Genomic DNA, 15366 nt, shown 5'->3' with positions numbered 1-15366 from the left:
AGCCAGGCTTAAAAAAAAAACTAAACATTTCTGTTTATTGGGCCTGATTCACTAAATTTGTTCCCTGAGTACGAACAAATTCAAGTAAGAACATATTGATAAATCACAGGCTTGTGCATCAAACGTACAAGTCTCATGATGTTTGAGCATGTTGTGATAGAAATCAAGTTCTCGTTATCACACAGTTGTTTCCCGCGCATAATTGGACGTAATATTTTGGCGACGATTATGAAGCTTCACTTCACACCCCTACCCTAGTTCTTTGCCACCAATCCAGTTGTCTCGCTGGTAAGAATCTTTTAAGACAAGCCACAATTGGAATGGCCGAAGCTACCGAGGCTAACCGCTATTCTCATCCACAACCAGCTTATTTTCGTACCCTTGGACCCACACACAAGACTGCATCATCTTGTTGGCCAGACAGTTTGCTGCTCCAGAGTATATAGCCCGGTGACAGCAGCAGAAGGGGGAGTTGAAAGTCCTCCTTAAATTAATTGGCTGATTGGAAGACAAGATGCCAAAACATGTGAGTCGCGTTTAGTCGACTTCAAGCTTTAAATTTCAATGCACAGTAGGAATGTCGGTTAATTATATATCTATTGTGTGTGTGTGTGTGTCAGTGATTTCCAACCTTTATGGAGCCAAGGCACATATTGTACTACAATTGAAAAATCTCACAGCACACCAACAAACAAAAATGTCACAAAAAGGGAATACATTAATTACTGTATGTACAACCCCAATTCCAATGAAGTTGGGACGTTGTGTTAAACATAAATAAAATCAGAACACAATAAAAACAGAATACAATGATTTGCAAATCATGATCAACCTATATTTAATTGAATACACTACAAAGACAAGATATTTAATGTCAAACTGATAAACTTTATTGTTTTTCGCAAATAATCATTAACTTAGAATTTTATGGCTGCAACACGTTCCAAAGAAGCTGGGACAGGGTCATGTTTTCCACTGCGTTACATCACCTTTTCTTTTAACAACATTCAATAAATGTTGGGAAATGAGGAAACTAATTGTTGAAGGTTTGTAGGTGGAATTTTTTCCCATTCTTGCTTGATGTACAGCTTCAGCTGTTCAACATTCCGGGATCTCCGTTGTCGTATTTTACGTTTCATAATGCGCCACACATTTTCAATGGGAGACAGGTCTGGACTTCAGGCAGGCCAGTCTAGTACCCGCACTCTTTTACTATGAAGCCACACTGTTGTAACACATGCAGAATGTGGTTTGGCATTATCTTGCTGAAATAAGCAGGGGCGTCCATGAAAAAAATGTTGCTTGGATGGCAGCATATGTTTCTCCAAAACCTGTATGTACATTTCAACATTAATGGTGCCTTCACAGATGTGTAAGTTACCCATGCCATTGGCACTAACACAGCCCCATACCATCACAGATGCTGGATTTTGATCTTTGCGTCCAAAACAGTCCGGATGGTTCTTTTCCTCTTTGGCCCGGAGGACACGACGTCCACAATTTCCAAAAACAATTTGAAATATGGAATCTTCGGACCACAGAACACTTTTCCACTTTGCATCAGATGAGCTCGGGCAAAGAGAAGCCGAAGCCGTTTCTGGGTGTTGTTGATAAATGGCTTTTGCTTTGCATAGTAGAGTTTCAAGTTGCACTTACGGATGTAGCAAACTGTATTTACTGACTCTGGTTTTCTGAAGTGTCCCTGAGCCCATGTGGTGATATCCTTCACTTTTTGATGCAGTGCCACCTGAGGGATCGAAGGTCACGGGCATTAAATGTTGGTTTTCGGCCTTGCCGCTTACATGCAGTGATTTCTCCAGATTCTCTGAACCTTTTGATAATATCATGGATCGTAGATGATGAAATCCCTAAATTCCTTGCAATTGTCCGTTGAGGAACATTGTCCTTAAACTGCTTGACTATTTTCTCACGCACTTGTTCACAAAGAGGTGAACCTTGCCCCATCTTTGCAAAAATCAAACTGGTCCTTCAGAAACTGCACTTTGAAATAGTAATCAACGCCTTTGTGACCACTTGGCTGGATAACTGCAATGCACTATATATGGGGATTAATGGGTCCCCCATTGCTCGCCTGCAACTGGTTCAAAATGCTGCGGCTCGTCTTTTAACTGGCACAAGACAGTATGAGCATATATCACCTGTTTTAGCTGTTAGTTTTAGGATTCAGTTTAAGATTATTTTATTTGCTTTTAAAGCCTTGAATGGCCTTGCCCCATCGTACCTCTCTGAGCTGTTGCACCCCTATGTTCCCAGCCGCTCTCTCAGGTCAGCTGACCAACTGCTCCTGACAGAGCCCAGAGCCAGGCTTAAATTTAGAGGTGAATGAACGTTTGCTGTTGCAGCTCCAAAACTGTGGAATATTTTGCCACTCCACTTCAGACAACCCTCATCACTGTCTCATTTTAAATCCTTGCTTAAAACCCATCTTTTTACCCAGGCTTTTAGCACCAGTCAGCGTGTCTGATGTGTTGTATATGTGTTGTGTTTGCCATGCATTTTATTAATGTTGATTTTACCTACTTCATTTTATGTAGTTTTTATCTCATTTTATTTTATTGTTATTATCCTTATTTTTTAATATTGCTGTGTTTTTATTGCATAATACACCACTTTGGGAGCCTTGTGTTTGTCTAAATTGTGCTATATAAATAAATGAATATATATATATATATATATATATATATATATATATATATATATATATATATATATATATATATATACATAAAAATGAAGTGGATTGGATATACGTATTTATTTATATAGTTACATATATATGTATAAATATATATTTGTATATTGGCCTTCTTTTCAAACATAATTGGTTGTAGGGAACATTATTTTCAGGAGTTTAGAGAGCGTGTACTGCAGGGGGCGTCGCTGGCCCTATTTTAGGGGTGGGGGGTGTCTGAATTTATCCTCTCCTCCTGGCTGAAATATTCTGCTCATTTTCCAAATTATTTTATTATTATGCTCAAATACATTAAGCACAAACCGTGCATTCACCAAAAGAATAACAATAATAAATAATTAAATTCAAAAGGTAATCTTTGATCTGAATTTTGGATTATTGAACTCATTTTAGGTGAAAATACAAACATTTTATTGTCATCTTCTTTGAGCTTCAAAAGTCTCTCCATCTAAATAGAGATTATTGCCAGTGAATAAAGTCTTCATTGATCAGTCCTATTTCGAATGAATGGTTTGAGTCTTTTTAATGGCAAGAATGTTTATTCCACATACACTGTTGTGAGCGCCAACTGGAGTAACTTTGTCACATCCGATACATTCTGGATCAAAACCTTTTCAGCCATAAAGATGAGAAGCACCATGTGAGCTATAATCCCATGAGATCAGCCTTTAGTATTCAAAAGTCAAAGAACCTAGACAAGCTACCAGTTAGGTGTCTGCGTAGGTGAACCTGATTGCTCTTGTGCACCCTTGCCACAGCCCCACTGAAGGAGGCTGCCTGCCCTAATGTGGAGGCAGAATACTGTCTGCCTCACCTCACGCTTTATCTGCTTATCAAGTATTAAATACATAATCCTGACAATGGAAAATCTGGCAGGCTTCTCCTGCCTCACTTTCCTGCCCATGTATTTGACAAGTTTAATATGCTAATTCCGCAGTTTTAATAATGAAATCATTGCCATTATTGGATTAAAAAAAAAAAAATGTAAAGCACAGATACAGAACTAAAATGGAAAAAAATATGTGGGCCTAACCATTATTATTATTATTATTTTACTTCTTCTCATACAAGTGAGGCTCTGCCGATGCCTCCCTCCGACATCTTAGTTATGGTTTCTGTCAGAGGGCCGTTGTGAATGTGAAAGCTATATAAATGTATAATCACCTACATATATTATTACATAGATACAATTTCAATTTCCCGAGTATTTCAATATTATAGATGGTATATTTTTTAACAACAAATTCAATTTGATGCGGCACATTGGGTGACTGGTTAGCACATCTGCCTCACAGCTTTGAGCTCCGGGGTTCAAATCTGGAGTTTGCATGTTCTCCCTGTGCCTGCGTGGGTTTTCTCTGGGTACTCCAGTTTCCTCCCACACCCTACAGGGTGTACCCCGCTTCTTGCCCAGAATCAACTGAGATGGGTGCCAGCTTGCCCGCGACCCTATTGTGAGGATAAGTGGTACAGAAAATGGATGGAAATTGAATTTGAAATCATGGAAAATAGCGGCAAGCAAATGTTTTAATTATCGTCCATTCTAAATTGAGAAGTGATGTGGTCAAAATAAAGGCAAATATGTCTTTACACATGTAGACTCTGCCTTGCGATTGGCTGGCGACCAGTTCAGGGTGTACCCCACCTCTTGCTCGAAGATAGCTGGGACAGCCTCCAGCAGGCCCGCAACCCTAGTGAGGATAGGCGCTACAAAAAATGGATGGATGGACATATAGACTCTTGTTAAAAGTTGTGCATGAAATAATAGAATAGAAGCATTCCTTTAAATATATGTATATTTTTAGATGCATGAACTGGATAATTATTATATAGTTAGTGATGAATAAACATATTTAGTTTTTTTTTGCTTTCTGATTTGTGACAAGTTTCCACTCTGGAAACACACACACACACACACACACACAAATTCTGAGCGAGAGAGAGAGAGCGAGAGACCTCCTCCATCCCATTGGCTGCTGAAACTTGTTGGAGCTTGTCTTGAAAAAGAAGAGGCTCCGAAGAACCTATCGATGGTCTCGACCTGCCCCCCTTGCGCAAGTCCGCCAGGGTGCCGAAGTGGTCCTGCCTTGACACCGTGTCTGACGCATGACGGAATCCACGTGGGCCCACGCAGCTCCCGACGCCAACTTTCCCGCACGTCCTTGAATGCCGCCGCATGCATTCTGCTGTCTTCACCACATTGGACCTCTCAAAGTGGCTGCCACCTTTTGTTTGGAGGGAGGGGGAGGGGGGGTCCAACTTGTTTCTGACATCCGTTTGTTGTACACTTTCTTCGTATTTGAAACAAGTCGCGGACAATGACGACCTTACCGGGAACCGTGCCGCGGATGATGCGCCCGGCCTCTGGACAGAACTACCCAAGGACCGGCTTCCCTCTGGAAGGTACCCATGCGCGCAAGATTATAACACCATTTAGTCATGCAAGGGGAGATGGATGCTGACAATCTTGTCAGCTGTAACTTTTTTTCCCCCCCCCCCATGTTGAAAATAAACTCAATATGATGTTTTTTTCTCTACGTACACATTAAAAGGTGTTAATTGAACAATATGTATTTGTTAATATTGTGGTGTAGAACAGAACACTACTGCATCGTGACCTTATTTTCCTTTTAGTGGAAAAAAATGCCGATCACAACTGCATTATTGGTATCCATAGCAAATACAATCAGCTCTTCTATTAGAAGTGGGACGTAGGTGATTTTTTTAAATTGTATTTTCTTAGTGGTTTTACTACCCATTTCTAACACTTTAACTACCCGCTCGACCAGTCAGTAGAGAACATTAAGAGAGCAAATAATGAATTTTAAAAACCAAGATGCCGTCGCAACAGTTGGGTAGACCTTTTTAAATAATCGATGTAACATTTAGAAATGTTAAATCGTTATTTATTATAACGTGTTATTCTTGTAGAACTCCAATCTTTTTTTTTAAAGTGGCATCTAAACCATTTGGACCGAGGCTCATATTTTAAAATGAATTACTTTGTAATCTACAATATGAACGCAAACGTTTTTGTATTCGTTGGTCAAGGTTTAACAAGATCCAAACGAAAGTCAAAGAAAATCGCATTTTTAAATGATGGTTCAGTTTGAAAAGATTTGTTAAATGGTGTGGGACTTAGGCCTGAAGTAAACCGTCAAACTGTGGAGGGGGGGAATATACATGAAATAACCAAAAGTAAAAGGTCAAGTTGACATTGTCGCATTTGAGTACAAACGAAAGATTTGTCTCCTCCGTGTCCGTGCGGCCCAGTGTCCACACCTTTAGGTCAGGGCCGAGTCAATCAGCTGGGGGGCGTCTTCATTAACGGTCGGCCCCTGCCCAACCACATCCGGCACAAGATCGTCGAGATGGCCCACCACGGGATCCGACCCTGCGTCATCTCCCGACAGCTGCGGGTCTCCCACGGCTGCGTGTCCAAGATCCTGTGCCGCTACCAGGAGACCGGCTCCATCCGGCCCGGGGCCATTGGAGGCAGCAAGCCCAGGGTGAGCCTTAAATAAACTGACAAGAAAAGGGCACTCCGCACAAATCCCCCGTCGATTCTGAAAGGTTGACTGTGGAATTCATTGAAATGTAGAACGCGAGAATACATGTTTGGAATTCTCCAGAAATGTGGAAAGAGGAGCTAAATATCTCTTGATTTGGGAACCTTATTGTGAAATTGGGCTTTTTGGCAATTTCTTGATCAGCCCCCGTATTCTGAAGTTGGAATGGTTTGGTTTGGTTTCGCTCAAGCAATGTGGAATCTGCTAAAGACGTAAAATAAAGATTGATTACATTTGGGATTTTTTTTATTTAAAAAAAAAAGGGGGGATTTGCAGAATGTGGCATGGAACAAGAAAGATTGGAACTTTTTGTTGTTGAATATTCCATTCACTTTATCCGTGTGTGTGTAAATCTCGGTAAATTGGCAATTTTCAGAACGTGCAAAGATGTCCTGAGTGAGTTGAATATTTTGCAGTTGGAACGGTTTGAATCAGTGGAGTGTTTTCTTTTTTTGCTGCCCAAAAGTGTAAGTCACCCCAAGTGACGCGTCTGTCTGTTTTTCTGCGCGCGCGCGCGCGCGCATGTGTGTGTGTGTCATTTGGGGGCCTAATGCAGCAGGTCGCAACGCCCGACGTGGAGAAGAGAATCGAACAATACAAGAGCGACAGCCCGGGAATATTCAGCTGGGAGATCCGAGATAAAATGCTCAAGGACGGCGTGTGCGACAGGAGCAGCGTCCCTTCAGGTGAGACATTCGCTGGTAAGATGCTTCCACTTCTTTCCTTCTTCCGTTTGTTTTCCAACACATACAGCAGAACAGAGAGCCCCATGCCCATATAATCATCATCATCAGCAGCATCATAATAATAGTGAATAACATAATGTAGCCGATTATTCATTCGTTCATTTAACTTTTTTTAATTATTATTATTTTGATAACAAACAACGATTTCAGGAAAAAAAAGTTTTGTGTTAGGATTTTCTTTAGGCACGCCAACACGAACACACACACACACACACACGCACACACACACACACACACACACGCACACACACACACGCTCTCTCTCTCTCTCTCTCGCTCTCTCTCTCTCTCTCTCACACACACGTATTTAATATATGAGAGTCAACGTAGGTAATACGGATTATAACATCTAATATGTAATACTTAGACATGATAATAATAACAACAACGTGATATTTAATAATATATCATACCCGCACACAACTATTAGTAGTATTTATATTAGTAATACAAAATAAGAGAGTCTCTCCAAGTGCGTACAAACATTTATTAATAAGAATTTTGAGGGATTATTGGTGACACCAATTTAAGAAATAAAATGTAAAAAAGGACAAGGACAACAACAACAACTGCTGCTACTACTACTACAACACTGGAAAAAAAAGTCCTTTTAATCCATTTTAATCATGTGCAACTGGAAATGAAGAACTTCAGTGTACTCCTCCTCCTCCTCCTACTACTAATCATCATCATAATAATAATGATGATAATAATAATAACAATCCCACTAGTCAAGATAATTAAGGATGATGTGCTTTTGCTGACAGTGAGTTCCATCAGTCGAATACTGAGAGCTCGTTTTGGGAAGAAGGACGAGGACGACGACGAGTGCTTCAAAAAGGACGAAGAGGAGGACAAGAAAACCAAGCACAGCATCGATGGCATCTTAAGAGACAAAGGTAGGCCAAGGGGGTTTCCTTCCAAATTGGGCCCAAGTGGAGCTCGTTTTGTCGCTTGGTTTCCCCCCAGAGGACCCCTCATTATTTCTGATGTGTTATTGATGAAGCGTCAGGCCCACGGGGAGCAGCTTCCACGCTTACTGGGGGGAGGACCGACGTGACGGTCGATATCAATTAGACGCAGCCTCTTTGTGGACACGGCTCCAAATAATATATCGCGTAGAAAGCAAGGTTATAATAATCATTCAAATAAACTACACTTTAGCAAATGAAATAAGGGCGATATATAGCTAATATTGTATATGATATTTTTGGCCTATTGTGTTTTTCATTTGGCAGAGTACATCATTTAACCTTTGATTTGATTTATCTAGATGTATCTCACATGATTCGGAACAGTTTTAGGGATATGTAAAAAGAAAAGAAATGAATTGCTTCGAATAATCTCCAGTCCTCATTTCAAGTGTCACAAAAGATGTTTAAAAGATGAGCCCCGGCGTGTGTGTCTGTCATCTTCTAATCACTGGAAGATTTATCGGACTACAGCTGCTAATGAAACTGTTGTCTGCTGAATAGGCATCCGTGTTGGAGAGGGATGTAATAGCTCAAAGGCATATTAAGAAATATATTTATCCCCTATCAGCCCTCACTCTTACCCTTCCAGGCACATGTGCTCCCTTGCAGGGCTCCAAAGCAGATTAAATTGAGCTTTTATTTCTTTTCACTTTCATCTTTTTGGGCAGCTCACTTCATGGCGCCAAGCCTGCGGCGGAAAATTCATGAGGGTTTAAGGTTTCCTTCCGTGTGCTTTGGATTGCGTTTTCAAATATTAATTCCATTTATTTCGCTGGTTTGTTCCTGTGGGAGGCGAATGCGTTTCAGTGGCTCATGATGTTGACATATAGACACACTCCAAATTATGATTCTGTGATAAATACATGATGGCCTCTCCTCTAGTAAATAAGCAAAAAAACAAACAACCCCAAAATACTGTATGGTGACTTCCGCTTGCATTGGATTCCACGCGCTTTTTCAAATAGAAAATAACATAAATAATCTGTTCACAGGACGTCATCAATCTGCAAAAAGGCCAAATTTGAAGTGACGCTTTCAACATTCTAAACTGTCATATGAGTATGAAATTAAGTGAACTACTATTAATATGTTAAAACAACAAAATCATTGAAAGAAAGGTATTCTTGATTGTCACATGAGTGTAAAAAGAAGCTAACCACCATAAAAACAACATGCTCTACCTTAACTTTGATAATGATGTGTAACGACATGCTGGACAAAATATTCGGAGTGGGACAGCACTGGAGTCACCACTGACTTCATGTACCTTCCTGTGTTTAGGATTCCTCTTCTCAAACTTCTTCTTCTCTAAAAGGACCCCTCTAATGCTGTGAACATTGGCCCTTATTCCATAGATTTGCACTTAAATATGATGTCTGCAGAAAAAAAAACAACATCAACAAAATAGACCCAGTAGTCATTTTAGGCTTGTTTTGTGATTACATAGACAGAGTGGAACCGCGGGTTACGAATTAAATTTCTTCCATGATGCCATTCTCAAACCAAAATCATTTCCGCCTATTTACACAGGTTTTGTCAGCTCATTGTTGTATTGCTTGTAGGGCTGTCACGATCAAATCTTTTTAGAATCGATTATCCTATTCTGTAGATATTTGGTCGAGTACTCAAGTAATAGCAGGCGTTTGATTTTGTCATATTTTAATCAATGACACTGGAATAAATTCACAATTTTTTTTTTTGCATATTAAATTAGTCATTGAACATCATTTTGGGGTGCCGTTGTGTTGATGTGAGTGTGCAATGATATACAGTATAACAGCAATAAAAGGTAAAATAGCAGTGTTTCGAAACTCAAACAAAATGTTTTTTTTTTTTTTCCTGAAACGTTGCCATTTTGGAGGTCGGGGAGATTCCTCCCGACAACGACAATATATAAAATATGACTAAATACTTCCACTTTATAGTATAGTACATTCCTTTGTCCAAACCATTAAGCGATTTTGGTCTCCAGTTCTGTCGATGGCGTCACACTAAGTTATGCGGCATATCGATTTTGGCGATGAAAAAGAGGCATTCTCAGGGCAATTAGGTATTTACCGATTGCTCCAAAACAGATTTATATTCTTGGAAATGACTGCCAGTTTCATTTTCTTGAGCAAAAAATACATAAAGAGAATTTCTTAGCGAAATATACTGTAGGCCATCTGGATGATACAGTAGGTCCTTTAACAGGCCTTCTTTAACCCTCCTGTTGTGTTGTAAAAAAAATAAGAAGTTTTTTTTGGGGCATGGAATTTCTTGGATTAATATATGTCATCAACATGGTTGATTGAATTTAACTGTACACAAATTAGCTTTTTTAAGTTAAAAACAAGCAACAACAACGGTTTTCCTCATTGGACTGTAATCTGTGAAAGGTAATGTACTGAAAATTGAAACGCAAAAAACATGTTTATGGGGATCTTTTCATTTCTGACACTTATGGATAATTAAACATGCTCCAGGAACATAACAACCGGGTTAAGATAGGCCTCCGTGTGAAATTTAGGTACATGCAGCAGAGTCGATCTTTTGATGTCCGCTGATTTCGGGAGGTATGCTGAGGTACTGCCTGATGTGAGTGTGTGTGATGTCTCGCGTGAAGTCAGCACAAAACTGTGGCGGTCCAGCTTTTGAAAGATACATTGTTAAAAAACACCCACAACATGAATCCAGCCCATGAGAGGTGATGCTTCTCCCTAATGAGATTTGGTTTAAGTCTCGTGTGATTATGCTTTGACCAAACATTTTGGTTAATTCTGAATGAGACAACCTCAGGGGAACAGGTTGTACTGCAATTATATAATTATATTCTATACTTATTTCAATACTGTATAAATAGGGGGCCAAACAGTAGGATAGAGGTTAGCATATTTGGCTCACATTTCTGAGGTTTCAACTTTGAGTTGTGGCTAAGGCCTTCCTGTTTGGTGCTTGCATTTCTTCCCATGCATGTTTTCTTCGGGTACTCCAGCTTCCTCCCACATTCCCAAAACATGCATGTTAGGCCCGCGACACAGCCAGAAGCAATTGAACTGCCGTGCAGTGTGCTGGGTTCTACAATGAATTTTGATGAATGGCTGAGTGGCAATTAGTTTTGCTCCGATTCAAATTTTGAATTGGAGGTGAATGAATCGCTTTGCAATAAAAAAAAAATGCTATGTCCTCTCACATGAGCAATTACAAATATAAATATAGCTACGTTTGTGGGTATGAAGCAATGTCCAACCAGCAGCAACAAAAATTGCATTTCCGGGTATGAAGCAACATCCAGTTGACTGACAATTTGTGCCAATGGTGTACAGCAGAGGTGGGAGTAAGTCACATATGTGCAAGTCACAAGCAAGTCTCAAGTCATAACCTACAAGTCTCAAGCAAGTCCCAAGTCACTGTGGGAAAGAATCAAGCAAGTCAAGTCGAGTCGCCACGAAATTTCAAGCAAGTTGAGTTTAGTCATTACTTGGTTTAAGCAAGTCGCAAGTCAAGTCATACAATCTTGCTTCAGTCGCAGCATATACTGGAGTGGTAATCAAATGTTTTTTCACAAATCTAATAAAAGTATTCACCCCTTTAAAAGTGAAATGAACAACAAGTGAGATTATGATTGATTACATTTATTGCACTGAATTGTTTTCAAGTTTTATTTCAAACTCAATTTAAATAAACTTTATTACTTAACAAACTTCGCTGTGTCCTTTGTGATGACAGCCTTGTAACTCCTGCGGTTCTTATGAGAACACAATTAAGCAAAAGCCAAGACTGTTTTCTCTTGGTCAAATGTAATTACATGTGTACCTACAGGGCTAAAGGAGAATGAAAGAGATTCATAATTAAGGGACTAGTATATGACATAAAAACGTTGCCATACTTAAAAAAACAAAATGTAAACAAAATCTGCATTCCTCCTGTGTCCTCTACTTAAATTAAATTACTCATTCTCGTTTGTTCATTTATTTAGAAGCACTGACCCTGGACAATTGGCAATTGTCATTAGATTAAAGGTTATGTTTCATATGCTGTTGTCTCAATTTTAAAACATAGTGCAGACAGCTTTATCACAGAGCCAACACAACAGATGACATTTTGATGGTGACACTTCAATAAACACATTCAGTAATATGAAATTTATATTCACACATAGCTACTCACAATTTGTACTGTAAAACCTTACCTTAGTAATAGTGGAACGCACTTTTGGCAATGACATTTTTGTCGGCGTGATCTGAATGCTAAGTGATCCCATTTTTTATATATTTAAAAAAAAAAAAATATTTTTTAAATCTCCACAACACTAGCAACGCAGCTTGACTTCTGCATTCAGCGGTTGGCATTATATTTTGGGGGTTACTTTCTGCTCGAGAGTGCATGAGAGAGAGAGAGAGAAGAAAAGAAAAGAGACTTTTGCATGTTTATGAACTGAAACGAAAGCTTTGGTCAATTATCATAAAGCGTCCTGCACCTAGTTAGGTTACTTAGCTGTACTAAATCATTCACAATCACCACATTTTTATTTTTAACCGTCCCAAACCAGTCTATGAAACCTAATGTTTGACCAGATAGCTAAACTGTTAAATTAGTTTTACCTGTCTTTGTGACTTTTTGTAGTGACGGATGAAGTTCGATGTCGTTGTTGTTGTGTCTTGAATGTGCGAGTTGCAAAACATGGAGGTTGCCATCCTCTTTTTACAGACTTCATCGACAACATGAATACTTGAATCCAAATTGTATTATCTTTGGAGCTCCTTCCATTGTTATTAATACAGGTGGCTACGTCGCACTGGCAAGTTCGCAACAATGCAGATTGGGTTGACAGGTTGGCGCGAATGGCACCCCCACAAAAAATTTCCTTCTTTCAAAAAAAAGGCAAACTGCCTGAATTAAAATGCAGATTTCCAACTCTAAACAAGATGACTTGTCAAGTCATGTAGTACAAGTCAAAGTCAAGTCAAGTCATAAAACTGGCAGCTTGAGTTGACTCAAGTCAAGTCATTTGACTCGAATCCCCTGGTGTGTGTGTGTGTGTGTGGGCGTGTGTATGTATGTGTGTATATGTATATATACTTGCCCAAATGTTACCTGGTATTGGCTCCAGCTCACCTGCGATTCCAAAGAGGACCAGTGCAAAAGGAAATGGATGGATGGATGATGGATCAATTAAATACAATATAATTCATTTATTGAAAATGGAAGGGTTGTAAATGTATGACCTTCTCACATGAATCAAAACTGAGCATTCTCATTTTTGTAAAGGCATCATTTTTTAAAATGTAACTTCTGTATTGAGTGTCCTTAGGTTCATGCAGGTGTCCATCGCGTGTGTGTGTTGTGTTAGTGAGTGTCGGGCTTGAGAGCACGAAGGCAGAGATTAGCAAGTACAGCGGTGGCCGTCTACACTGACAGTCTAGCGGCCGTCGTGTTGCAGCTATTGATAGCACATTTCCCCGGGCATCTGCGCTTCCTCTACTCCATATGCTCTCTGTCGCAGCTATTCTTTTGGATTGGAATTGTGGGGGAACCCAAATGTTGGCTGGAGATAACACAATCGTCATAGGCTCCATCCTGGGCTGTGCGTCAGTGTATTGAACTAGGATTAACCTCCCCTTTCCCCCCTTGCTGTCTCACACCAAAGAAACAGGGACATTTAAATAAACACACACGCGCGCACACACATACACACACACACACACACATGCATGCACGCACGATGCTTTTTTGCTTTCACAATTCTGAAATGTGTTTGGATTTTTCAACAGCACTGCCCACATTACTTATTATTATTACATGTTAGAATCTCACAATTACCTGAAAAACTATTTTAAAGAAATGTCATGATCACTTTAATTAGACCTCATCTCTGTTGACCTAATTCCATTTAAAAGGCTCATCTGTCATATATTTCAGGATATTTGTTACATGGAAAAAAATACATGACATTGTTTCATTCCCCTTGCCTAAGTTTGCTATACACTCAGATAAACTTCATTTCATCAGACATTATATCTATATAAACATATGTACGATTTGTGACGTTCCAAAGTTAACTATCCATAATTTTGTTTGGAAAAATCTTTGTCAAAAGAAATCAAAATCCATTGAGACCATAAATTGAAACAGTCATACAAACCTCTATTGGTGCACGTAACATTGGTAGGGTGTTTTCAGTGCTCCACCTATGAAATTACAAATAGGTGGAGCACTGAAATAGGGACACTATTTGGCAGATTGGGTGGGACGAAATATCGGTATCGTTATCTCATGATATCTTATGATACATGATCAATACAATTGGAGCAAAAATAGATTTTTCGTTGTCTGACTGATTTCTTTCTTTTTCAATAGGCTGCATTACCCCAATTACTTTTTTATTTTTTATTTTTACACACACCAAAAAAAAAAGATAATTGGAAGCCCGCTTTTTAGTGACAAATATATCATAACGTATCGTACGTGGGTTGGTCCCAGTATTGCTGTATCGTAAATCCATTGCTACTGTCATTTCAAAAACATTCTATCGAGTTACTTTGCGATACCCCTCTTTGGCATGTGAGGAATTCGCATTAAATATTTTAAAATGTAACTGTTTATAAACAGATTTTTTGGACACTGTGTGCAGAACAAGTGAATTGAGTACAAACCAACAGCGATCAGACTGAGCCACTTGTTGACAGGCTTTCATTGTCGTCTTGATTTGGATTTATTTGGGGTGCATGTTAGAAAACAAATATTTATAAATGGGAGCCGCTGAGCTTGGGGGAAGAGGGGGCGTATAGGAGAATCCGCTCCTGGAATGGGCTGTTCACAAGCGATCCCATAATCCTCCTTTCATTTCGCCGACAAATGCCATGAATCTTGTCCGGCGACCCGATGAGAGGCTGATCGGGCAACAAAAGGGGAGCAGTGAACAAAGAGCAAACAGGCAAAGTGGACTTGAGGGGTGTCACCGGCCTCGGGGATCCCATTAACAGCCTGCAGCACAATGGCAATGAGCGAAATCACACAACAATATAGCAAGACCAAGTGGATGAAAAGTTAACACTTTGCTCGGTCATTAATTGAGCCCTCGATGAGTCTTGCGTTGAACTCCCAGAGAGCAGAGCTCAAGTGTGACGCGTCGCCGCTCTTGTTTGATGCATGTCGTCACATCACTGTAGTTGTTCTTCTCCTACAGGACATTGTTTTACATCTCTTGAAATATTCACTCCGTGCTGGAAGTTAAACTCGATGTTGGGTTATTTAAAGATGTTTTAATAGTGAACACTTCAAAGAGGTGACTTGACTTGGATGTCAGCTTCAAATGTAGCAGGGAGGAATTCACTTTCATCCACTGAAATTACCTTCAGTGAGCCCGCTAGACAACATTCAGG

General features: G+C 39.7%; 1 protein-coding gene across 4 annotated transcripts in view; it reads left to right on the top strand.

Annotated features, from left to right (window-relative positions):
• The first annotated feature begins 3188 nt into the window (after positions 1-3188).
• Positions 3189-15366, top strand: part of LOC133486426 (paired box protein Pax-7-like) — a 51124-nt gene continuing 38946 nt past the window's right edge. Inside the window, exons 1-5 of one of the 4 annotated variants that reach the window (XM_061791557.1) lie at positions 3189-4927; positions 5023-5116; positions 5987-6222; positions 6839-6983; positions 7796-7927. In XM_061791557.1, coding sequence (XP_061647541.1) covers positions 4880-4927; positions 5023-5116; positions 5987-6222; positions 6839-6983; positions 7796-7927 — 655 coding nt within the window. In that variant the 5' untranslated portion in view covers positions 3189-4879. The other 3 variants (XM_061791531.1, XM_061791538.1, XM_061791547.1) reach the window with 3 other exon arrangements.

This window comes from Phyllopteryx taeniolatus, chromosome 1 (genome assembly GCF_024500385.1).
Source record: "Phyllopteryx taeniolatus isolate TA_2022b chromosome 1, UOR_Ptae_1.2, whole genome shotgun sequence".
NCBI classification, from domain to species: Eukaryota; Metazoa; Chordata; class Actinopteri; order Syngnathiformes; family Syngnathidae; genus Phyllopteryx; species Phyllopteryx taeniolatus.
Note: the sequence above shows the minus strand (reverse complement) of the source record. Positions and strands in the feature narration are given on the sequence as shown.